The sequence below is a fragment of the Vicugna pacos genome, chromosome 13 (genome assembly GCF_048564905.1).
Source record: "Vicugna pacos chromosome 13, VicPac4, whole genome shotgun sequence".
Lineage (NCBI taxonomy): Eukaryota > Metazoa > Chordata > Mammalia > Artiodactyla > Camelidae > Vicugna > Vicugna pacos.
Window position 1 is genome coordinate 4,849,245 of NC_132999.1, and position 25,270 is coordinate 4,874,514.

Consider the following 25,270-nt stretch of genomic DNA (forward strand, 5'->3'; position numbering starts at 1 on the left):
ATTAGTTAAACTTATAATAAGTCTTGGGGGAAGGAGTTCAAGGTAAGGTAAAAAAAAAATCTAACTTAGACCTTTTCTCATTCCTCCTCTTTGTTTTTATTCCGTTAATGTTTAGGGTATAATTTATACCTTAACCTATGTTGTTAATGATTGAAAGCATGCTAGATGGTCCCATAATTTATGTTGTGATGCAGAGCTGCGTGAGCCCATACCTAAAGATGAAGATTGCTTTACAATGGCATTCCTAGGAAAAGCCAGAGCGGATAACACAGGCAAAGACCAATTCATTTAAGGAATGTTTCTGCATGGTTTGACATTCCTTTGGTAGAAAGTTCCAACAGTGAATCTTGTAACCCTGTTTCACTCCTAAAATTAATGCCGTGTTTCCTATTCTCCCTCGTTCCACTCTTTGGAAAGTATAAGCTTTGCTTCTAAGGATAAGGAGAGTTCCTACTAGTAAAAGCACATCTCATTCTCTTTTCCTTTTAATAAGAAGGTAAAGCATCCATTAAAACAAACAAAAGACATGGTGTTATTTGTAACGAGATATGTAGATGTTAACCAGTTGGTAGACCTTATCTTTCTTTGTTTTCATGACTACATGTAGACTATGACAATGAGAAATGGCGTATCACTGACGATATTATTTTGAGGTACAAGTAATTATTATACTAATTCTTAGAATACAAAATAAGCTTAAAAATCATTACCTTCGGAAATATTTTGCTTTAGTGCTCTCAGAATATAAAACATTGATTAAAAAACATTGAGGGTAAATATCACAAAATCTGAAGTATGATTTCTTTATAAGTATGTAGAAATGAACTTAAAATAACCCACCTTGAACTTAACATGAAAACTGTAGAAACTGGATGAATTGGTGGAGTTTTGTATTAAGATGTAGGAGAGTTGGATTCTGGTTTCTTCTACGTTATTGGCTGTGTGATGTTGGGCAAGTCACTTAATCCCTGTGGGTCTTACTTGTTTTTATTAACAAAAATAGACACAGTAGCTTCCTGCAGCTGAGAGATAGGACATTTGAATTTTTGAACCCCCTTCTCAGATATGTGATTCTGTCAAGTCGAGTTTATGTTGTCTGTATGGAAGAGAGGCTTTTAGTTCCCCATCCAACTTTTGGTCCAGTTACTTTTTTCTTAAGTTTCTCTGTTTTCCCTCCGTTTTTTTCAGGCAGCATGTAGGGAGGTCAGAGATTAGGTAGACTTTAAAGCTAATCATTGCTTTCATTTTTTTAAAAAAAAGCTAATTATTAAACAAACTTTTTTTTTTTACATTTTTATTGATTCATAATCATTTAAACAAACTTTTGCAATTGTGTATTGAAATAAGTAACTCAGAGCGCACTGTACTTTTGCAGTCTATTTTCAGAAAATATTTTATAAAGAGCAAGTGTGAAAGACCGTTGTAACCGATTTAAAATGCCAAGAAAATATTTTTAGCAGCGCTTTTCATTTTTATACTTAAAGTTTAGGAAGAGTCATTTCAATAAAGAATTACTTCCTGTGAAATAAAAGGTAAGTTTTGCAGTTGAGCATTTGGAGCTATACTTTTTAAACACCTTTTCTTGTTTTGCCTTTTTTGCGTCTTCCTGTTCCATCCCGACACACACACAGTAAGAAGCTAATTATGCCTGCATTTTACAGACCAGCGTACTGCTTAAATTTTGTTTACCTTTTTAGTCAGTAATTATTCTTGTTTTTTTACCATAAAAATCAGATTTTGATGGTCATACAACAATAGTTTGTGGCATCTTCCAAATGCTTTGACATCTGCTACCACTCATCTTTCTTCCAGTGGGAAAAATTACTCTAGAAATCACACTTACGGTTCATCCTGTACAGATTCTCTCTCTAAGAGAGGCGTCAAGCATGTACTTTAAGTATTTGATTCAAGAAGTCAACCTCTGAACTTAGGGCTATGTCCTAAATTATCCTTCCCTTGACATGTCTATATTAGATCTTCCTTCTTCCATTCACCTTTAAAAATATATGTGTGATTTCAGCTTTTGGGATAACACGTTCCATTAATGTATTACTTGCTATTGAAGTATTGTTTTCTTCAACTTGTTCTAGGTTCATCTCTTTTTCAAGTTCAAGGCGATACATCCTATGGGATTTTGTGACATTTTATTGTGCTTACACCAGAAAGGCTGTATTCAAGTTAGTTTCTACTAATGTGGTAGCATTTCCTTTGACCTTGCTTAATGTTTTAGTTTCATTTTCTGGATCATCTCCGCTCTGCCTTTCCTCCTTGCGATGATGTGACCAGCATAGTGCACGCTGTTCTCAGTGTGAATTCACCGTGAGTGTGGATGGGTAGGAAATTGGAATTTTCTTCCCAGTGTAATCCTTGGTTTCCCATATTATGTTGATCCTTTGGAATGTATCAGCACCTTGAATTACCTTCTCTTAGAAATAGTGGTAGGTTCCTTATTACCTTTCATTAGTGCTTAATAGCTTGTCATCTCAAATATTTCGGGTAACTTTTCCCCGTATCCATTACTGATACTTTTGAGACCTGCCTTCTGCAGTGTGTCCTGTCAGTTATTTAAGGACTCAGGAGAGTTCAGTGTCATCAGTAAGCCTGGAAATTTCCTTTGTGTACATCTTCTAGATCATGTCAAACAGTTTAAAGTAGTCCCTAGTTAAATCCTTGGGGATCCCTTTGTGTGTTTTTACTTCATTTCTGTCATGAAATAATTTCTTTATCTATAACTTCCTTCAATTCAAGGTGATTAAACTTCCTAAATAATCTTTGATATGGAAGTGTAGGTGGGGTATAAGACGCCAATTGTTTTTCTTAACTTTCTTAAATGTTTATTCTTTTAAAAAACTTTAGTGGTTTAATCAGGCATATTTTCTCTTTAAGATACTATGTTCATTTCTTCCTAGTGAATGTCTTAAGATTTAATATTTTAGAACCTGTATGAACTAACAGTGTTTAAAAAACAAATTTTTTAATGTAGGTTGAGGAGGGGGTGGGTGGTATCTGTGCTTTTTATGTACATTTTGAACTAGAGGTTTTATTTTACCATTTATATATTATTTTAATTGAATTTCCTCCTTTGCTTTATAATTAATTTGATAAGTTAAAAACAATCCTAGGTTTGCTCTTATTTCTTCCTGAAAAAAAATTTTTTTAAGATAAATTTATACAAATAGTATAATGGAAACTTACTTCAAATATATACTTTTTTAAAATAAGTAAACCAAGCTTTAAAGAGATTAAATAGCTTGTGCAAATTCACTAAGCAGAGAGTGACTGAGTGGAGCTCATGAATCTAAAACCCTTGTTTAACCACTATGCTGTATTTCTTCAGTCTAGTGCAAAAGATGTGAAAGGGCACACTCGTCGGGCATGGAGATACTGGTTGAGCATATAAAACTAAAGGGAAGAGATTGTATCTTTGCTTAAGATAAGATAGCCAGCACTACAGAAATCATAGTATATTGCTGGAATGTAAATAAAAGAATAGAACGTGTTTTATTAATCTATATAACTGTAATCAGTATAGTCTATGGTGAGATTTTCAAAAGCTGTATTTGAGGTATTTTTTTTTACATTTTTTATTGATTCATAATCATTTTACAGTGTTGTGTCAAATTCCAGTGTTCAGCACAATTTTTCAGTCATTCATGGACATATACACACTCATTGTCACATTTTTTTCTCTGTGATTTATCATAACATTTTGTGTATATTTCCCTGTGCTATACAGTGTAATCTTGTTTATCTATTCTACAATTTTGAAATCCCAGTCTATCCCTTCCCACCCTCTACCCCCCCCCCCCCCCCCCCGGTAACCACAAGTCTGTATTCTCTGTCCATGAGTCTATTTCTGTCCTGCATTTATGCTTTGTTTTTGTTTGTTTTTGTTTTTTAGATTCCACATATGAGCGATCTCATATGGTATTTTTCTTTCTCTTTCTGGCTTACTTCACTTAGAATGACATTCTCTAGGATCATCCATGTTGCTGCAAATGGCATTATGTTGTCGGTTTTTATGGCTGAGTAGTATTCCATTGTATAAATATACCACCTCTTCTTTATCCAGTCACCTGTTGATGGACATTTAGGTTGTTTCCATGTTTTGGCTATTGTAAATAATGCTGCTATGAACATTGGGGTGCAGGTGTCATCCTGAAGTAGATTTCCTTCTGGGTACAAGCCCAGGAGTGGGATTCCTGGGTCATATGGTAAGTCTATTCCTAGTCTTTTGAGGAATCTCCACACTGTTTTCCATAGTGGCTGCACCAAACTGCATTCCCACCAGCAGTGTAGGAGGGTTCCCCTTTCTCCACAGCCTCTCCAGCATTTGTCATTTTTGGATTTTTGAATGACGGCCATTCTGACTGGTGTGAGGTGATACCTCATTGTAGTTTTGATTTGCATTTCTCTGATAATTAGTGATATTGAACATTTTTTCATGTGCTTTTTGATCATTTGTATATCTTCCTTGGAGAGTTGCTTGTTTAGGTCTTCTGCCCATTTTTGGATTGGGTTGTTTATTTTGTTCCTTATTGAGTCGTATGAGCTGCTTATATATTTTGGAGATCAAGCCTTTGTCGGTTTCACTTGCAAAAATTTTCTCCCATTCCGTAGGTTTTCTTCTTGTTTTATTTCTGGTTTCCTTTGCTCTGCAGAAGCTTGTAAGTTTCATTAGGTCCCATTTATTTATTCTTGCTTTTATTTCTTCTAGGAGAAAATTTTTGAAATGTATGTCAGATAATGTTTTGCCTATGTTTTCCTCTAGGAGGTTTATTGTATCTTGTCTTATGTTTAAGTCTTTAATCCATTTTGAGTTGATTTTTGTAGATGGTGTAAGGGTGTGTTCTAGCTTCATTGTTTTACATGCTGCTGTCCAGTTTTCCCAACACCATTTGCTGAAGAGACTGTCTTTATTCCATTGTATATTCTTGCCTCCTTTGTCGAAGATGAGTTGACCAAAAGTTTGTGGGTTCATTTCTGGGCTCTCTATTCTGTTCCATTGGTCTATATGTCTGTTTTGGTACCAATACCATGCTGTCTTGATGACTGTAGCTCTATAGTATTGTCTGAAGTCTGGGAGAGTTATTCCTCCAGCCTCTTTCTTTCTCTTCAGTAATGCTTTAGCAATTCTAGGTCTTTGATGGTTCCATATAAATTTTACTATGATTTGTTCTAGTTCTGTGAAATATGTCCTGGGTAATTGGATAGGGATTGCATTAAATCTGTAGATTGCCTTGGGCAGTGTGACCATTTTAACAATATTGATTCTTCCAATCCAAGAGCATGGAATATCTTTCCATTTTTTAAAGTCTTCTTTAATTTCCTTCATCAATGGTTTATAGTTTTCTGTGTATAATTCTTTCGCCTCCTTGGTTAGATTTATTCCCAGATATTTTATTACTTTGGGTGCTATTTTAAAGGGGATTGTTTCTTTACTTTCTTTTTCTGTTGATGTATCGTTAGTGTAAAGAAAGGCAACTGATTTTTGAACATTAATTTTGTAACCTGCTACCTTGCTGAATTCTTCAATCAGCTCTAGTAGCTTTTGTGTGGACCTTTTAGGGTTTTCTATATATAGTAACATGTCGTCAGCATATAATGACACTTTTACCTCTTCTTTTCCAATTTGGGTCCCTTTTATTTCTTTCTCTTGCCTGATTGCTGTGGCTAGGACTTCCAGGACTATGTTGAATAGGAGTGGTGATAGTGGGCATCCTTGTCTTGTCCCAGATTTTAGTGGGAAGCTTTTGAGTTTTTCACCATTGAGAACTGTGCTGGCTATAGGTTTGTCATATATAGCTTTTATTATGTTGAGATGTTTGAGGTATTTTTAATGAAATGCCACCAGAACATATTTGATAACCAAGTTCATGTGATTTATACATACTGAACTATTGTATTTTCTGTTTATCCAATTTACCGTAATGTGGCCATTGTTTCATTTCTAGGTGGTAGGCCTGTACCGATTGTGTGGTTCGGCAGCCGTCAAGAAGGAACTTCGAGAGGCTTTTGAGAGGGATAGCAAAGCCGTCGGTCTGTGTGAAAACCAGTACCCGGATATAAATGTGATAACAGGTAAAATTAGATTCTATTTTATGTACACACTCTGGAAAGACTACATCTCCAGGAAGGAGAATTGAAATACTGTTTTGCGGTGTAAATTTAACTTGGTATTATTCTGAAGTCTTACTTTCCTTCTGTCACAAACACGACTGCTATGTTTTGTGGGAAGGCACCAAGATACAGTCCCTCTCCTCAAACAGCCAGTAAGTGTCGGGAGGAAGTAAGACCTACGTTGCATCATCTGTAGTCATAACAGAAGGAAAAGGGCACCCTGTCTTCATAGATGGATAAATGAAATGTCATCAGAGTTCAGTTTGACTGGAGCTTAGGTGATGTAAGGGGCATTGACTATCTGGGTAGAGAATTTAGGTTTATTTACTAGGCAGAGAGGATCCATCAAAGGTTTTTGAACAGAGGAGTGAAATCTCTAGGGGTAGTCTTCAGGAATATTCATTTGGCAAGTCCACAAGATGGACTGAAATTAGAAGTTACAAGAGGGAGGAAAACCAGCTAGGAAGCCTCGGCGGTAGTCTCAGCAGAGAGGTACTGAGAGCCCTTTTGCAGCAGTGGCAACAGGAAGGAACTGAATTGGAAGGATATGAAGAAAGAGCGTCTGGACAAACATGACTTTGACGCCTGGCTGATTGGATACCATTAGCAGAAATAAGAAAGCTGAGAGGAAAGCTACCACTTCTGGTGGAGAAATGTAGGAAAAGATTATGAACTGAGTTTTTTTCGAACTTATATATTGAATTTGAAGTCCTCGTAGGAGACCTCAGTGGATGTGTCAAGCAAAGTTGAAAGTGCTCATCTGCAGCTGAGGAGATGTGGTAGAATATGATGGGTCTGTATTTACCCAAGTGACGAGTACAGTCTCATGTCTAGCATTGGAAACACACTTCTGGCACCTCCGAGAGATGGAGGTGGAAAATGGCAATTTGATGGTCATTGGCACTAGTTGTAATTAACGCCTTGCAACTGTCTATAAAGTTTGAAAAGACAAGAACTTTGAGGATCTGCAAACTTTGGAGGCAGGGAAAGAAAGAAGAAAGAGCTAAAGAGATTGGGAGGATCGGAGTCAGAAAGTATGGGGAACAAGAGACCAACAGAGTTTTAAGGAAAGGTGTGGTGCAGTGCCATTCTGTGGAGAGATCATATATAAGATGAGAACAGAAAAAAGGCCTTTGAATTTGGCCATTAGGAGATTTTTCATAACTAATCGATACTCAGGGACTATTGGCTTATAATTCCATGTTTTTTTTTAATTGTTGTTTTACTTTTTCTTAGCAAAAGTTTCAAGCATATACAAAAGTAGAATACTATTTTAACCTTTTTTATCCATCACCTGGCTTCCATAATCAACACATGACCAAATCTGTCTCATTTATACCCCTCATTTGATTCTCCCAAAACTTGGATTATTTTGAACCATATCTCAGATACCACATACTTTCACTTGCAGATGCTTTTGTATGAGTTTCCAGGTCATCTGTGTATTTTGATAGTCTTTCCCGTCTCTTTATCAACTACCGTTTTTTTCCTTTCTGTAATAATAGTATTTATTTTTCTCTTCTAGTTTGCTTTCTTCTTTTACACACAATTAATTGCCTAGGTAAGAATTTGAGGAAGGTTCAATTTGCATATATTAAAGAGATTTTTATTGGTTGAAATCCTTAAAGCTAACTTTTAGGATTGAGGCTTTCCAAATAATTGAGATTCCCAATCTCTGAACTCTGAACGACTGTGTTTTCATAGGGTATTTAATATATATATTTTAGACAACTAAAACTTTGATCCCCAGTATTTTAATTCTAAGAGAAAACAAAGCAAAGCACTTTTTCTTTCTTACAAGTTTTAGCAAACTGGGAACAATGGTTACTTTTATTTTTATAAAGAAAGAAGACATAATTTCTATTTTAAAAGAGTCATTTCTATTTAAAAAAGTAGAGTTTTTCCATTAGTAATATATAATTAACAAAATCAGCAAAGGATCCATTTTATGAATTCATTGAAGAGAAATTTTATAAATAGCAATTCTCAGGAAATTACACTTTATAACTAAATGAAAGGAGGTTTTTTTCTTGGTTGAAGCCTTGTCTTAGAAATAAAAATTATGTCAAATTTTTAAAAAGATGAAGTGATGTGGTTTGAATTGATTATTTGCTATGAGAGACGGTCCTTAGTTGGAAATTTGCAGCATATGCAGGAGATACGAATAATAGGCCAATGAGTGTTAGATTTACAGCAGCATTCTGTTCAAAATTAGAGAGTCTCCATAATTTATGATTTGGGTATTTCTTGGCCCTATTTTTTGTATATTCCATTTCAGTAAAGCTGTTTTTCAAAGGAATCTAGAGCTATTTTCTTTCTTGATAAAAAGCCAATGAAATGATTTAAGATTTGTTTGAGAAATATCATTGAAATTGCAATGAATTACACACGAGGGCTCATCATGGCTCAAAATAAAGAGTATTGGTGACTTGGGAGTTGGCCAGTAATAGTGTTGCCTCATGTGTTTGTTCCACGTGAACTCACATTTTCAAGTAAACTTTGAAATATAATTAACAGTTCAGTAGGTCTCAAAAAAGAGATATTAAAGAAGTGAATGGTAGCGTTTACTCACAGTTTAGTGTGTTCTTAGTAGTGGGTTTGCCAGGAACACAGAATCAAATGATCTAGACAAACCAGGTTTTTTTCAATCAGGTGCAAAATGTATGGTATCAAAATCTATTCATAGTACAAGAGAAGAAAATAGAAAATTCAAAATACTTATTATTCAGCGATTATTAGAAAAGAATAAGTCTCTTGAGGAGGAAAATTCAATTTGAACACATCTGCCCACTGCAAAATAGACATTATGTGTCAGTGCTGCGCAATGAGTATCTAAGCTTAGCACTTAAAAGTTCATTTGGCTGTGCCTCTTTCTGTTTTTTATTTTTTTCATTCTTTTTTAAAGAAATTATTTTATATTCCTTTTTCTTTTATTGTGGGGTGGGGGGTGGGGTTAATTAGGTATGTTTGTTTGTTTATTTGTTTTTAATGGAGGTACTGAGGATTGAACCTCCCCAGTTCACAAAAGTCTCATGCATGCTAACTAAGCACACGCTCTACCACCGGGTATACCTCCTCCCTACCTTTTTCTGATTTTAATTCTACCTTAATTCTTTTGTTTTCTTTTGAAAGAAAACTTGATCAGAAATAAGCCAGAAATTATCTTTAAACCATTAATAATTTTCTTCATTTACATATTTACAAAGGTATATTAAACACGGCTTTTTCCCACCATACATATTATATGTTCTCTGATCTCTGGCACATTAACCTCCAAGTTATTTCTGTTTTTCACGTGGATTGAACATAAACGTCTAAATTGTATAAACACTAAGGAATGCAAAACATTGAGGAATGACCATAGATTTAGAAACCAAAACATACTGAGGTAGTGTATGAGAGCCGTTTGAGAACAGACTATAAAGTAAGCAGTGAGTTCAGAACGAGTAACGTAGGATGCAGTAGATTAACGGATTTTAAAAATTAGTCTGTAGCACCAACCTCAGGAAATGTCAGTGATTCTATATTCAAATCTACCTCCTCTAATGTATCTCTACTATCTATGTAAGTTTTACCTGAGAAAGAATGAGTCTCATGGTTTTGTACCTGTAGTTTTCAATGTTCTGGTCCTAGTGAGTTAATCTTTCGCTATGGTGGACGCTGGTAGAGGATAAGGGCGCTGTCCCAGGAGACAGAGTCTCACTTGAAGAATACTAGATACTTTGCTGAGGCATTTGGACTACAGTGAAGAGTAAGAGATCATCTCTGCCCTCAAGAACATTTGTCTAAAAGGGAAGACAGACGCAGACACAGCTTTTTATAATCTGTGAGGAGGAACACCTAACTTACCCTGGGAAAATGAAGGAAAGCTGGACTTAGCGAGGCAAGTGTTGGGGAGAGTAACGTATTAGAAAAAGCTTGGAGATAGGAAACCACCTGGCTTGCAGCACTTGTTAAAGAGGAAAGCGAGTGGTAAGAGGTGGCTGGAACGCCCTCTCAGACTGGAACCCAGAACTGACAACGAGGATCGTCTGGAAACTGCAGAGTTAGAACGTGGTCATCTCCACCCTCCCTCCCTCCCTCCCTGCCTTCCGTCCTTTCTTTCTTCTTTCTCTCACTTGGGTGAGTTTCCATGTAGTAGGTTTTATGACAGCACTTCCACATTAGAAGTGTCCAGGTAGCTAGGAGGGTGAAATAAGGTAAGGAGATGGTGATTTACCAACTTTTTGAGGTGAATATGTGTAATTCTATAATGATTGTCTTTTTCTTGTTATTCCTGCGTATTCCTGTGTAAAAAAAAAGCTTAAAAATTGTTCATTTGTGTTGCAGTGCTAAAGGGTAAATACTGAAAGATTATTTGTTTTTGTTTTTGTTTTTTTCCAAATCAAAACTGGAGTTTTAAACCTAAGACTCTGTATTCCTGGGATGCTAGCATGATGGTAGCAGTAAATCTCGGAGTGAGAATCCTAAAGGAGAAAGGAGAGTCAGTGCATGGAAATGACCAGGGTCTACTTAATCACCCTTCTTTGTCTGTCAGTTAATGAGTTCATTCATTAAATGTTTACTGAACATGTACTATATGCCAGGTATTCTTCTAGGTACCAGGGACAAGTCAACAAATGAACAGTATCTCAGTTCTCATGGTGTATGCATTCCAGTAGGGGGAGAGGGTCCGTGATCAAGTCAATGAATAGTAAGGTACAGTAACTTACCCACGACCAGCAGGGTGATGGGAATGATAATGATGCCTCCAGATGACCCCTGGTGATTCCTGCAGCGAGGGTGGTCAGAGAAGAAAGTTTCTCCGAGAAGTGCCTTTGGAGCTGAGATGTATATGATATGAAGTTAACCACTGGAAGATCTGGGACCAGAGTTTTAGGCAGAGAGAACAGGGTGAATTTTGTGATTGATAATAAAATATAGGTATTTCAAACCAGCCTCTGAGAGGTAGAAGTAGTTTTAGTGATTAGAATGCCTTTCTAAAAAAGAAACTGTGATGATACCTATGTTGCATCACGGGGATGAGCAGAATTTTCCTGTGTAAGTTGGTCCTTGTGCCTGAATGAAGGTAAGCGGCGTATGGTTTCATAGTATCTAACTATTACAGGGCAGCTTAAGAGATGTAGCCAGAACCAGCTCTTTATTTACCTATAATTGCCTGTATTTTCTTCAAGTACATGATAAAAAATTTTCTGTGTTGTATTAAATAAACTCCATCATAAATTTTCCCTAAGTCTCCTTTAAGTAGCTCCTGTATTATTAAAGATTGTCACCACAAACTTACTATCTTTAGGTTTTTATGTCCCCATAGTGTTTGAAAAATGTTAAGAGGGCAAGATGGCTTAAGATGCTCCTATCACTAAGTTTTGGGGAAAAGGCCATATAGATAATTTCTAGGTTGATGAGTAGTTATATGGTCCATGTCAGAATGTAGTATAAATACCTCCTCTCTGTATCATTTTATAAAATCTTTTGATTATTTTTCCTGTGAAGTTTGTCTGCTTGTAGAAAAGCAACTATAACTTTTACTTCACTGAACATAATGTACATTGAGCATACTTTAAATGCTTAATATTTGTTATAACAATTCTCCCTTATTTGCTCTCAAATTATAGTGAAGTAAGTAATCTTGAACTGGGATTCATTTAAAAGTTCATTTATATTAATGGTTGTTTAGTATATTAATTATATAAAGGATAATGATATTTGAAATATATATTTCACTAAGTTACAAAGTTATCTTTTCTGGAGATCTTTTAGGTTTTTATTTAACATAATTGCATTATAGGGTAAGTCTCAAACTAACAGGGCACATTGAGTTTTGTTAGAACTAACAAGTCTGGCTTTGTCAGGGAACAAGTATGAAACCTTTAAAAAAAAATTATGCCCTAAAGGCTTAATAGTGTATTTGGCAGCTACAGAAAATTGCATTTTTACTTATTCTAATTGTCCTCTTAACACTGAATGTTGCTATTCACTGTAGGCAACTAATGATAGTAGTTACAAAGATCACGTGATGTAAGTTAGGGCATGGTAGTAAATTATTACTGCGCACGTACTGTGTACAAAATGCCTTATCATTAACATCACTGTACGTCTAACATGTATTGGTCATTGTTATAGGCAAAGCACTTTATGTATGTTGTGTCTGTTTGTAGATATCAAAGAAGGAGTTTGGTCAGTATCCTCTTGGTTCAACTGTTCTGTTTCCAGATTATTACCTTTTTACTGTTGAGTAGAAACTTGTGCTCTCTTAAGGAAGAAGGGTCTTTTGAGGCTTGTGGCACATTCTTGCACCACTTCTGCCTTTCCTGTTTAACATCATCTGCAGAACCCTTGGGCATTCCCATTTGTTCAGTGAAGACTTTGATATCTCTCCTGTGGTTGTATTTCCAGCTGAAGTCCTGCCATCATCCAGAATGATTCTAACGTATGGATGACCAACCCAGAACACTGTTCCTATGTAAGCTAGCTATCGTTGGGTATCAGCTGATACCTTAACCTCTTTCTTGAAGCAGTCTTTCCTTGACTTCCTTGGCAGTGTATTTGCCAGTCCCCTGGCCCCCTCCCCTCTGCACACTCCCACCTCTTCGTACCACTCAGACTTTTTAGCCCTTCTTCCTGGCCACCTTTGGAAGATCCTCTTGACTGATGCTCGTGAGGGCCTTCTCTTATCACTAGGCCTTCTCACGTCACTCGGTGTGCCTCCCTACAATCTCAGTCATTCCCAAGTTCCAGTTATCGTCTTTAAGTTGATCATTCTCAGATCAGCCACCTCTTTCCTGAGCCTCAGATTTTTATATCCAGTTGCCTTGAATATCCCATAGATACCTTAAGCTGAATATGTTCAAAACGAAACTCCTTTCTATCTCCTGAAATATGGTTTTCCTCCTTTTTTCCCTGTTTCAAATAATAGAGCTAATATTCACTTAGATGCTGAAACCCCAGATCTAGGAAACGTCCTTACATCTCCTTTTCCTTCAAAATGACAGATGGATTTTTAACTCAGTCATCCTATTTTGGGAATTTGTCCTACAAACATACCTTGCATACATACAAAGTGATGAAGTGCAAGGTTATTCGTTGTAGTATGTTTTGAAATAACAGCAGATTAGAAACAATCCAAATGGCTGTAGCAACTGACTGGATAAAACTATGGGACATCAATACATTGGAACACTGTGATGTGTCTGTAAAATGTTTGAGAAAGCTCTCTATGCATTGAAAATATTGTAAGGATATGATGTTAAATGAAAAAGCAAGAAACAGAACAGGAAAAAGCAAGAAACAGAACAGGACACGTATGCTACTTTTTATGTAATAAAGAGGAACAAATAGTAATATATTACTTATATTTGCATAAGCAAACACTGAAAGATGCATAAGAAACTGATGAACCATGGTTCTATCAAAATTTTCTAAATGTATCAGGTGGGAAACTTTGTTTATGATCATGTTTAAATTCAAATTAAACTTTCAAACTAAGTTCTCAGCTAAGCTGAGAGCATTTTCTAAATCAATATTGTCTATATTTAGATTTTTGCTGCCAGAAGTATCTCCTGTTTTCCCTTGTGATCGCATTCTAGCCTTTAGCTAGTATCTTACCTACCTTGTTGATATATAACCACCGTTAATTACCCTTTCCTGTTCCCTTTACTATAGGTATAACGCCTCTTAGTTCATAACCACTTGTGATGTGTTTAGAATCGACTTCCCTTGTTCCCATTATGTGACAAGTCTCATGTTTTCTGTTCTTGGCTTTTGGTTTCATTTGTTTGGTTTTAGGAATGATTTTTTTTTCCCCATAATATGGCATTAGAGATTATCCAACTATCCAGTATTTATGTTTAAGCCACATCTTCTGCATTAAAGAGGATGTATATTTATATAGCTCGCTTATTTGCAAAGGCTTATGAAAAGTCTAGAAATTTAAAATTCGTATAATTGGAATTATTTGCAATTAATTTTAATATGCCTTATTTTCTTTTGTTTTTATCTGTATTTAGAGGAGCTTTTTTGGGGGTGGCAGAGTCAATATGGTATATGGATCAAGAATTGCTTTATGAGCAACAGACCTAATATGTATGATAATTAGGAATCATGCCTGTGAGTTTTTAGCATGCTTTCAAAACAAACAGACAATTAATGAAGCAGTTTATGAGAATACAAAATGCTAGTGTTTTGTTATAATACTTTCTTTTTACATTGTTGCTTTGATTGTTTTCAGAATTTTAAAAGTTCACTAGAATAATACTTAAAAAAAAATTCACCACAGTGTTTTATTTTACTCTGAAGACTGATCGCCATCTGTCTTTGGTTTGTTTGTTTTCAAAAGGTGTTCTTAAGGATTATTTAAGAGAACTTCCTTCTCCTCTGATAACAAAGCAGCTTTATGAAGCCGTATTAGATGCAATGACAAAAAATCCTTTGAAGATGTCATCAAATGGTTGTGAGAATGACCCAAGTGACTCTAAGTACACGGCTGACCTGCTGGACTGTCTGCCTGACGTGGAGAAGGTACACATAGGTGGTACACAGCCTTCCTGCAAGCTAGCTAATGAGTTACGTACTTGCTCTAGAGCTACAAATACTTTTTTAGGTATTTGACGTTTGCAGTGCTCATGAGTTTTAGGTCTGCCTGTACTAAGGGCTACTTAAACACCGTAAATCAGGAAACTGCTTCTTAAACAGAATAAATCTAGAAAGCATTTTTATCTTTTCTGTATATGAATTTAGCCCAGGCATGAATACTCCCTATAAGTTTTTAAAGAGTATTGTTATCTTATTCTTCAAATAATATATGTTAATTACAGGAAAATCGAGAAGACACAGGAAATAAGAATGGAAATTATAATTATCAATATCTAAAGGCAATAATAATTAACTGTAGTTGATTTCCTTTTAATATTTAAAAAATATGGTAATTGTTTTGGTGTACATGGCTTAGCCTCAAGACTTAAGCAACCCTCACCACCTCCGTTTCCTTCCTGCTTGCCCCTTCCCATTTGCCCCCTCCCCACAATCTGAATCCTGGGACCAGTGTCCTCAGGTATGCCTGCAGGAGAAACAGGATGACTGGGGCTGCAGAACCAGCCTTAGCCTCACTTTTGCTGTTGTCTCTTAGAATAAAAGGGAAAGTAAGGGAAAGAAATGTGGCCAGGCTTGTCCAGATGCGGCCAATTTTGCCTTTATTTTTTATCATCTGAGAGCAGAAAATCCAAGAGTGAGTGGGCAGAAATGTTTTAAGCCCAATAACTTCATTAACTAGTTTACTGTCGTCATCTCAGTGGCCCGTGCTCTGTGCAGTCAGATTAGCAATTACTACTCCTTTAGGTGGCAGAGGTGAACAGCTGCAGAGAGGCAGGCAGAAGCAGAGGGTGGGGTGAAGAGGCAGAAATACTCCCTCACCAGTACAAGGTACAGCTGTAAGTGTCATTCTACTTACAAGTGAAGCTTTGAGTGTCAGGGAAGTTAAGTCACTTGCCCAAGATTGTGTAATTGTTTTGAGTGTTGTTGTCTGTCACATGAATTTAGGTCTTTCTGGCCTTAAAATCCATGCTGTTAATATTCTTTCTGAAAAGGCTGCATAATATTCCATTGAGTGGATTTGACAATTTATCACCATTCTTTTTTGTACAAATTTAGGTTTTGAACCTATTTGTATATATTTGTACACAGATTTCTTTTCAGTTAGAGTGACTTATTTAGAACAGAATCTCAGCGTGGAATCACTGATTTCAATGATATGAGCATGTCGAGGCTCTTCATACATGTTTTCATATTACTTTTCAAAAGGGATGCAATGATTACGTATTTTGGCTGATCTTCTTTAGTAGACAAAAAAAAAAAGGATTTCTTAATTTAGGCTGCATTTCTTGGTCTGCTATTGAGATTGAACCTAATATATTTAACCAGTCTGTGTGTGTGTGTGTATGTTAACTGTATTAGCACAATGTGTGACTGGTTTTGGTTTTGAGATATCAATTATAGTCTACCCTAGCTTCCATTTTCCCCTTCATTTCTTCCTTTCACAGCCAGACACTGAACGAGTGTTTAATCTGGGGGTTATCACTTCTTCACCACCCCTTTACTACTCAACATGTTGTCTGGCTCCCTACCCCATCACTCTGGGCTTTTTCTTGCCGAAGTTACTAATTACCTTCTAATCACCAAATCCAGTTGTCATTTTTGTTTCCAGAAATAATATGTCATTTTGGTTTTTTTTTCTTTTTTTAATAATTAAAAAAACCACAGGTTATATTTATTCAGTTCTTCAATACAATTATGAAGAAGAAATCACACTTATTTTATTTTGTTAAGTGATTGATCATATGCCAGTATATCAAAAATCATAGTTCCTTTCTGTAATTGCTTAAACCTAAACAACCATTCTACTTCTTGAGCAAACTCCCCTTACTGGTTTCTTCAAGGATTTAAAAAAATATTTTTTCAATAAAAATGTTTCTCATTTCTCATGGTACTATTTTTACCTTTCCCGTGGCTTGTCTTCTTAAAATATGTATTAGTTAAGAAGTGCATTGGCCTTTTTCCTACTCTGGATCATAAAAGAACCTGGCCATGGTTAGCTTCCTAGATTTTAGGGTGATGGTCCCTACTCATGACTAGAGGATTTATCTGAACTTAAAAATGAGCACCCTCATCCTAAACCCCTTTTCCATCACAGCCTTTGCTGTTGTCTTTTTAGAGAAGGGAAGAGAGGGAAAAGTTGATGGTAAATTTTCCTAGAGACTCCAGCTGAAATTTGGAATGCATTCATGAGCATTTTATAGAATGTATATTTTAACCATTTAATGAATCAGATTATGACACTGAAACCTAAAGATCCTGTGTAATTCCGTAAGAAAGTGTTTCAAGTTTCAAACATTCAACTTCCAAGAAAATCTTTGAAACAACTTTTTAAAAGTGACAGTATACCAATCCATATTTCTTGCTATGAAGTGTGTCCTTGAATTTGCCCCTGTATGACTGTATTAAGCAAAATTTAATTTGATTCAATCTAGGCAACCCTAATGATGTTGTTGGATCATTTGAAATTGGTGGCTTCTTATCATGATGTGAATAAGATGACTTGCCAGAACTTGGCTGTGTGCTTTGGACCAGTACTGTTGAGTCAGAGGCAAGAGACGGCCACGCATAACAACAGAGTCTTCACTGATTCGGAAGAACTAGCGAGTGCTTTGAATTTTAAAAAACACATTGAAGTTCTTCATTACTTACTGCAACTCTGGCCAGGTAAATGATTCTATGGAAATATTTTTCTCTTTCAATGATAGGGTGTTTGAATTAACTAATCATTAAATATGCCTGTGTATGATTGAAGAAAATCTTTTCTAGATTTTACTTTCTGAAATAGTTACAAGTTGATACCTGCCCTTCCGATTTCTCTGCTTAAATTTTCTGCTTTTGCCGATACTGTTGTAGACATAGAGATCAATGTATACATATTTTGGATTTGCTCAGCTCTGGATTGGAATCCTCACTGTGTCACTTATTATGAGTTTGACCTTTGGCAAGCTCCTTAACATCTTAGAGCCCCAGTATCATATTTTGTCATGTGGCTTTAATAATATGATTATAGAATTCATAGGAACATTAAGTAAAAAATTACATGTGTAAGGTGCTCCGCACAGCTCTTGGCACATAATAGGTGCTCAGTAAATATTAATTTCTTTACTCTTCTTATTTTCAGTTCAACTGATTTAAGCAGGGTTTATTTTTCTCCTTAAATCACGTTCTTCTTCTTGACATCTTTACTGTATTCATGGTCATTCTTCAAATTATCCAGGCTTGAACTGACAATGATCTTTGATCTTTCCATCTTTCTTACCCATCCCTTATTCCAGTCAGTAACAAAAGGCTGACAGTTGTTTTTCTAATACATCTCTTGTATAATTTCCAAGCTAAAAGGAATATGTATTTAATTAGTTGTTTTATAAAGGATCTTGTATTTAAGTTCCAAAATCTTCTTATCCCGTAGTAACCCCTGCTCCCTTCCCCCACCCTGCATAGCACCAAGTGTGAAGGTACTTACGCTTAGTGGAGCGCACAGTGCTAGAAGTGCTGGGGTCGGGCTTGGATTCAGATCGGGATTGTGGCACTCCCAGCAGTGTGGACTCAGGCAATACCTTTGTTTCCCTAAGCCTCAGTTTACTTCTCTATAAATAGTGCCTACCTCAGGGCTGTCCTGAAGACTGAGATAAAATACCTAAGGCCACAGCAGAGTGTTTAGCATAAAGCTAGCCCTGCCTCAGTAAACGTGCTTTGTGACTCTTTTATTGATGAGTATGAGAAGGATAGACTGAAGTACAAAGGGATGCTTGATTTAGTCTTTAAAAGACTCTAATTAGTTTTTAAAAGTGAGTTAAAAATTAAGCTAATAAAATTTTTTAACTTTTAAATTTGGAAAGTTAACATTTTTGCTTTTTTTTTTAAATATAGACTTAAAAAATCATTTCTAATTTAAATTTTAACTGAGTTAGTATTATTTATTATTTAAACGTCCTGAATGAAGATTCTCTGGCTAATTGGTCTGATTTCTGCATTTGGTGCCCAACATAAGGGATCTCTCAGGTTCAAGTTTTAAATGTGTTTCCTAGCTTTTCCTAAAGCTGGTTTAATTTTAATAAAAATGAGGAATTGGAAGAGGAGCCATCTTATCATTCTAATCACAAAAGGAGATTTACTTATCTGGAGATACAAAGTTTACTATCAGTACCTGAATTCTTTATCATAAGAGAAAAAAAAGGGTACTATGAACTCATCTACAAAACAAAAATAGACTCGAAGACGTTGTAAACAATCTTGGTTACCAGGGAAAGTGGGTGGGAAGGGATAAATTTAGGAGTTTGAGATTTGTAAATGTTAGCCACTATACATAAAAATAGATTTTTAAAATTCTGTATTAGAGCTTAATGTTATTTCATTATTTTGTAATAGCCAGTTTACTTTTGGGTTTAGAAGTAAAAACTTATGTCGTATGTTATAGAAAAAAGGCAGGTTCAGATCTGAGATTCACTGCACAGTAATTTCAGTGACAACCTTAAGCAACTATCTCTTCGTGTGTAGCACCTTATTCCAAAGATTTGTTTGGTTGGATTTAAAAATAACTGCCCCACTTCTATAACCTGTTATTTTTCTTTAGTTATAGTACCTCAGACAAAGGACAGAACAGAGCAGATAGATGAGAGGAAACAGCAGTTAGTTTTGCTCTCTAAGTCACTTGCTTTTAGATTCAAGAAGAGGCAGAAATCAAGTTACTGAGCCTGAGAAAATTGATGGCGATGTAGAAGGTGGGCCATAGGGTACTGACCTGGTGAATGCCCATCGCCGTGCGTTCACCAGAAGGCTTTGGCCCTCCTTGCTGTGCGAATCCTACTTACTCTTCTTGGAATTTCCCCTACTCCAAAGATAAAAAAGAGTCAGTTCCATTCTTTCCTTGCCCACCTTCCTTTTTACTTTCTTAACTTTTTGTTCTGTGTTATTTTTTGTGTTTTTCTTAACTTTGGGCAAGAATATAATTTGCTTTGAGCTTTCTACTTGAAAAATCTTGCCTTCGAAGTGATCAGTTAGAACCCTGCCATATTGGCCTTGGAAGGTAAAAGTCATCCTGCCAGTGACTGTTCAGACTGTCTTCTGCCAAAGCCCTAAGATCTTTCGAAGCAGCTTTGGGGCCAGGTTGGCAACAGATAGATAAAAGAGCAAAATGGAAATATACTTCCCTTTTGACCAAAACAGTTTTCTTTTCCTCTTTTTTATGTACTGGGTTTTTAATTTTTTACAAAGTTGTTTCTGTCTAAAATAGATTTGCTGTTTTTAAAAGAATATTGAAAATTACTGATAGGATACTCTTTCACTTTACAGATGGGGAAATAGCTTTAGAGGGTGTGTAACTCTTAGACCAGCTATTTGCTCTGTCACGTTTTCTATGATGAATAGATTTGGAGCAGAGTTGTTTTGTTTTGTTTTGTTTTTTGTGTTTTTTTTGGAAAAGCTATCAATTTCCCTAATTCTTTTTCTTTCATTTTTCTCATACACTAAGCTTCATGAGGTCAGGGACTATATTTTGTTTACCCTTCAATCTTCATGTCCTAACAGAGTACTTGGCACTTACAAGGCACTCAATTTCTTCTGTTAAATAAGGTAATTATACTATAGACAAAAGGCTAATAAAATGGTGATTAAAAATATAAATCTATTGATAGAAAATAAGATAACAAAGTTTATTAATATTTATCATTACATTTTGAAAGGTTTCCAGCAACTTTACAGACTGCATTTTTCATTTTATTCTGTTGAAGGTGGGTGGTCATGAGTGCTGGGAAAGCCAGAACATTTCTTTTGGGGTTAAAATTAACCATTTAATCTGCAGATTTAATAGGGAACCATTTTACCATCAGTAGTTTAAAAAGCTGGTGAAGTTGATTTTTTAGAAATAGAATTTTTAATCTAAAAGATATAAAATGTTATCCCTGATATCTTAAATATTTTCCAAGAAAATATACAAAAATAATGTTTGAATGGGGATTTGATTAAACAACTTTAAGCAATTGGAAACAAAATGAATATGGGTTTTGCAGGTGACTGTCAGAAAATGCAGACAAAATGAACCACGCTTAGCATAGAGTCAAAAATGTTAACTTTGGTTGGATCACAAACCAGATGATCTCAGTGTTAGCAGAGTGCTGTAATGCGTTGGCAAAAACAACAGGCATGACACTTCAGCTCTAAGAGGAACAGAAGTCGCACAGAAAATAAAGGGGGGAAAGCAAGGAGACTTAGTGGAGATAAGCAGCTACAGGAGAAAAAGGAATATGAATAATTAAACAGTGGAAAAATTCAGATACCCATTCTGCAGTTACATGAGTTAATGGCATAGGACATTCTATATTAATACTGTTATTAAAGATCAAGTTTAAGTAAATATCAGACCTTTATCTTCTAGAAAATTGTAGATCAAGAGTTTTTAGCTATTCATCATGATATATAATAACCATCATAAAAATACAGATAAATAGAAATATTAAAAACATACCTATACGCAGTTATCAAGTATCTAAGTAAAAAAATTATGTGAGCTCTGAAAATTATAAGTATCACTCCAAGTCTGGAAAACTAGGACCATATACATGTTTGTATTATTCTTCAATTATCTTATCCTGTACAGTAGGAAACAGGTATTTATTATATATTGGAGAGTGTACAATTGGTGTGTTATCACTGATTATCTCTGTCTTAGTGAAGGGCAGTATGAATGGAGAGGCACTTATTAATGGAGAATAAATAATCAGAAAGAGAAGGGTGTGATGGGCAGTTATTAATGGCTGTGCCTCAACATTTAAATTAAGTCCATTTTAGATGCAGAAGAGCCTTCGACACGTGTTTTGTTTACGCAGAAGAGTAAGTGGTAAAGCCTTAGTTTGTTATGAAGTAATGTGTGTCCCCATGGTAATCTGTTTGGCCAGTGCAATGCATATTCTTTGAAGAAATTAGTCTTAATACGAGGAATGTTATTTGAGATTGTTGGATTCCTAACCAGAATGGGGAAATAAAATATCTGTACTATTTTCAGGCAATAAATGAAGACTGTTAGTAGCTAATGCTGTATAATCAAACTCAGGTAACAAGTGGTCAAGTCTAGTATTCGTGCATTTTTATCCAAGTGAAATTTGGGCTGCTCAGTAAAGTAAATTATGACACTGCTGCTAATGGAATTGCAAAAAACCACAAAGGTCAGAACTTTTAGAGTGAGCACGTTAGATGCCTTTGCTTCATTTAGATGTTTGCAGATGAAGGAACTTTTTCTTTTGTTTTGTTTGTACACCATCATGCCTTGCCTGCTTTTTGCTGTAGCTTTTAATTTAGAAGAAGCTACCAGCTTAGCTACTGTTTGAATTTCAGCTGGATATTAACTTGCACAGGAAGTTAATCCACATTGGAAATTTGATTTATTTGGGGGTGCTAGAGAGCATGAATTAGCACCACTGAACAGTCTGCTAGCTCCTGTCCCTAATCCTGATTGTGTCTGGTGATAGAAAAAATAATGATGGAATGCTTTGTTTTGGTACTGTGCATGTTTTTGTTTTTATGCATGTTTGTAGTTGATTATTAAATGGCTTATCTTTAGCTTTGCATCTTTAAATTGGACTAAGTTGGATTACTGTCACAAAAGCAGATTTATTGTTTGTTTCTAGTGCAACGTTTAACTGTCAAAGAATCAGAGCAGAAGTCTTCTCTAAATTATTTGAGGCGGAAGAAAGAACGACCTTACCTGTTACATTTGAGTGGTGCTGATTCATCAGGAGTACTCAGGCCAAGGCAGACCAGATTAGACAGCCCACTTAGTAATCGTTACGCAGGAGACTGGAGCGGCTGCGGAGAAGACTACTTTTTAAATGCAAAAGAAAACTTAAATGATGTGGATTATGATGATGTCCCTTCAGAAGACAGAGAAAATGGAGAAAACTGTAGCAAAATGTGTGAACCAGGTATCATGATTGAACAGCCAACTCCCACGTCCAAAGAGTGCACGTTTCAGACATACTTGACGATGCAGACAATTGAGTCTACTGTGGACCAAAAAGTCAATCTCAAAGATCTACAAGAAAGTATTGACACTTTGATTGGAAATCTGGAGCGTGAGCTCAACAAAAACAAGCTTAATATGAGTGTTTGAGGTTGAGAGCGTTTATTTTTTCATGATGTCTTAAGTTTTAAATCAATCTTTCTTACTTTCTTGTCTCTCTCACAGTGATGTCTTAAGTTTTTTCTCCTGAAACCTCCAGTTACTTTCTAACAAGTTCATGTGATTCAGTTAAAAACACCATTCATTAACATAATTTTTACTGATTTCATTAGAAAATTCTCCTCGGGATGAAGATAACTTGGACTTCTTGTGGATATTTTGTTAAATCTTGCCAGTTCTATGGACATAGCTTTAAAATGCACTTCTAAAGTTCAGATAAGTTACTAGCCCCTCAAGATTTTTGTGCTTTACAGGAACTGCTTTTCTGGAGCTGAAGCAGATGTTCTGTCTGGAGGAGTGTTGCAGCTGCTCAGTCTGACTTGCGGTCCGAGTTCACGCACACTGCAACGTCATTTGATCACTTTTCATTTGCAATGCAAATGCTGCTATAAGAAAACCTTTTTATAAATAAAAGTAAAATTATACAAATATTAATGTATTCTTATTAACATTCAGTAATTATTTAAGCTTATAAAATTCAATATTTTTATAATCCCCCAAATATGTATATATTTATAAGTGCATATATGTATAGGAATTAGATGCGGGGAGGGACTGGCTGCAGAATCACATGTATCTTTAAAATATATGTCATGAGGCTAAATCATTAGTTTAAAAAAGTCTTTTTCAGGGGAAGAACATTTAAGTTAAAGGAGGAGTTGCATAGAAACACTTGAGCCAAAACACTAGAAGCATCTGAATAGAAAAAACAGGCTTTCCTTTTTTGATTCACAGAAAGTCACAGTATCTCCAGTGAGAAGTCGTCTTTTAAATTGAAATCTAATTTTTTAAGGTATTAAGTGCCGAGACTTCTGCACTGTTGACTTTAATTTAAAAAAATCTTCACCTGTTCTATGCATCTTTATGTCCTGCTTTTTAAAACAAGGTAATTGTACTTAGAACATATTTATTTGTAATAGTACATATACAACATTGATTTTATAATTACTTTCATTTGTTTCAAAAGAAATCTTCCCAGCATACCACGTTATTGATTTTTAAAAATTAACTTATTTTGGCTAAGTATATCTACAAGATAGTCATAGCAATCACAACAGTGTCTGAAAATGTAAATTTAGAGGACTTTTTAAATTAAATTGGAATGTATTTTTTTAAACTTTTATACCTACAGAATGTGTAATTTAAAAATTATAAATAAAATTTGAATTACCAACTTAAGATGTAGCAGCCATTAAAAAAACTGACTTCTTGATGTTTTTCTAAATATTAAAGTATTTAACTATTTCTATGCAATATACATTGGTAAATGGAACACCTTGTTATTTAATTTGCAATTTTACTTGTTAAAAAACCAGATAAATAACTATTTTTATATGAAACTTTCATTTTTTAAAGCTTTGTATAACAATTCAGAAGAATACCAAAAGAATATGTGGTAGATATATATATGAGTAAGCAGTCAAAAGTAACGTATCTTGAATGTTTTGTAAGAAGACTGTGTCAGTCTTCTTTCTGTTTGCTATATTGCGCATATTATATGAGTTGAGTAAGTTGTTCCAGAAATGTAAAAGTTTTATTAAAAGTATTATAACCTTGGTGTCATCCTATTAATTATTATAATGATTTCAAGGATCACTTATTTTAAAGTCTTTTTTTTAAAGAACATGTTAAAGTATTGGACCATAATATATTATCCATAAATATATGTAATAACATTTTTTTCGACTAAAATTCAGTTTTACAGAACCTGCAGGACTTTAAGGACCACACTTATTTTGTTACATTATTTTGGATGGGAATAGTCTTAAAGTTAATCTCTGCCATCTTAAATAGAAAATGCTAAATTTGTTGTTTAAATCACTGTCATAATAAATCTCTTTTATTGACTCTGCTGTATTTAGTAGTGCTCAGTAGGTTTATGCCTTTATTTTAAATGGCCTTTTACTTCAAGTCTTTTCTGAGTTTTTAATGCCTGCTTTTTATAATCTTCTAGAATCTTCCTACACTGTTAGTCAACTGTCATTCCCTCCTAAGCCCTCAAGTCTAATGGTTTTTAGAATTAAAAACAATTTGTGGGGAGGGTATAGCTCAATGGTAGAGTGCCTGCTTAGCATGCACAAAGTCTTGGGTTCAATCCCCAGTACCTCCACTATGAAATAAGTAAATAAAATAAATAAACATAATTACCTACCCCCGACTAAAAATTTTTTTTAAAAAGTTTTAACTTTAGTGAATGTTCCTGAAAAAGATTCTCAACAATTCAGGTAGATAGAAAATAAGTAACAGTGCTCCTCCCTGCCATCCACCCCAAGCCCACTTCTCAGAGGTAACAGCCACTGTTTAATCTTCAGGCAGCTACCCCCCCCCCCCCCGGGTTTACTGCTACTGTTGTTCTTGGATCGTCATTTAGACAGTGTCTGTTGATTG

The 25,270-nt window shown here is 35.3% G+C and overlaps 1 protein-coding gene across 4 annotated transcripts in view; it reads left to right on the forward strand.

The window, feature by feature from the left end:
• The window catches only part of SYDE2 (synapse defective Rho GTPase homolog 2), a 40,716-nt gene extending 15,977 nt beyond the window's left edge, over positions 1 to 24,739 (forward strand). The window contains exons 4-8 of one of the 4 annotated variants that reach the window (XM_072974061.1): positions 5,955 to 6,081; positions 14,456 to 14,637; positions 17,142 to 17,373; positions 22,332 to 22,625; positions 23,137 to 24,739. In XM_072974061.1, coding sequence (XP_072830162.1) covers positions 5,955 to 6,081; positions 14,456 to 14,637; positions 17,142 to 17,373; positions 22,332 to 22,625; positions 23,137 to 23,201 — 900 coding nt within the window. In that variant the 3' untranslated portion in view covers positions 23,202 to 24,739. Of the gene's footprint in view, positions 1 to 5,954; positions 6,082 to 14,455; positions 14,682 to 17,141; positions 17,374 to 21,709; positions 21,758 to 22,331 lie in introns of those variants that run through there. The other 3 variants (XM_072974062.1, XM_015240659.3, XM_072974063.1) reach the window with 3 other exon arrangements.
• Positions 24,740 to 25,270: the final 531 nt, after the last annotated feature.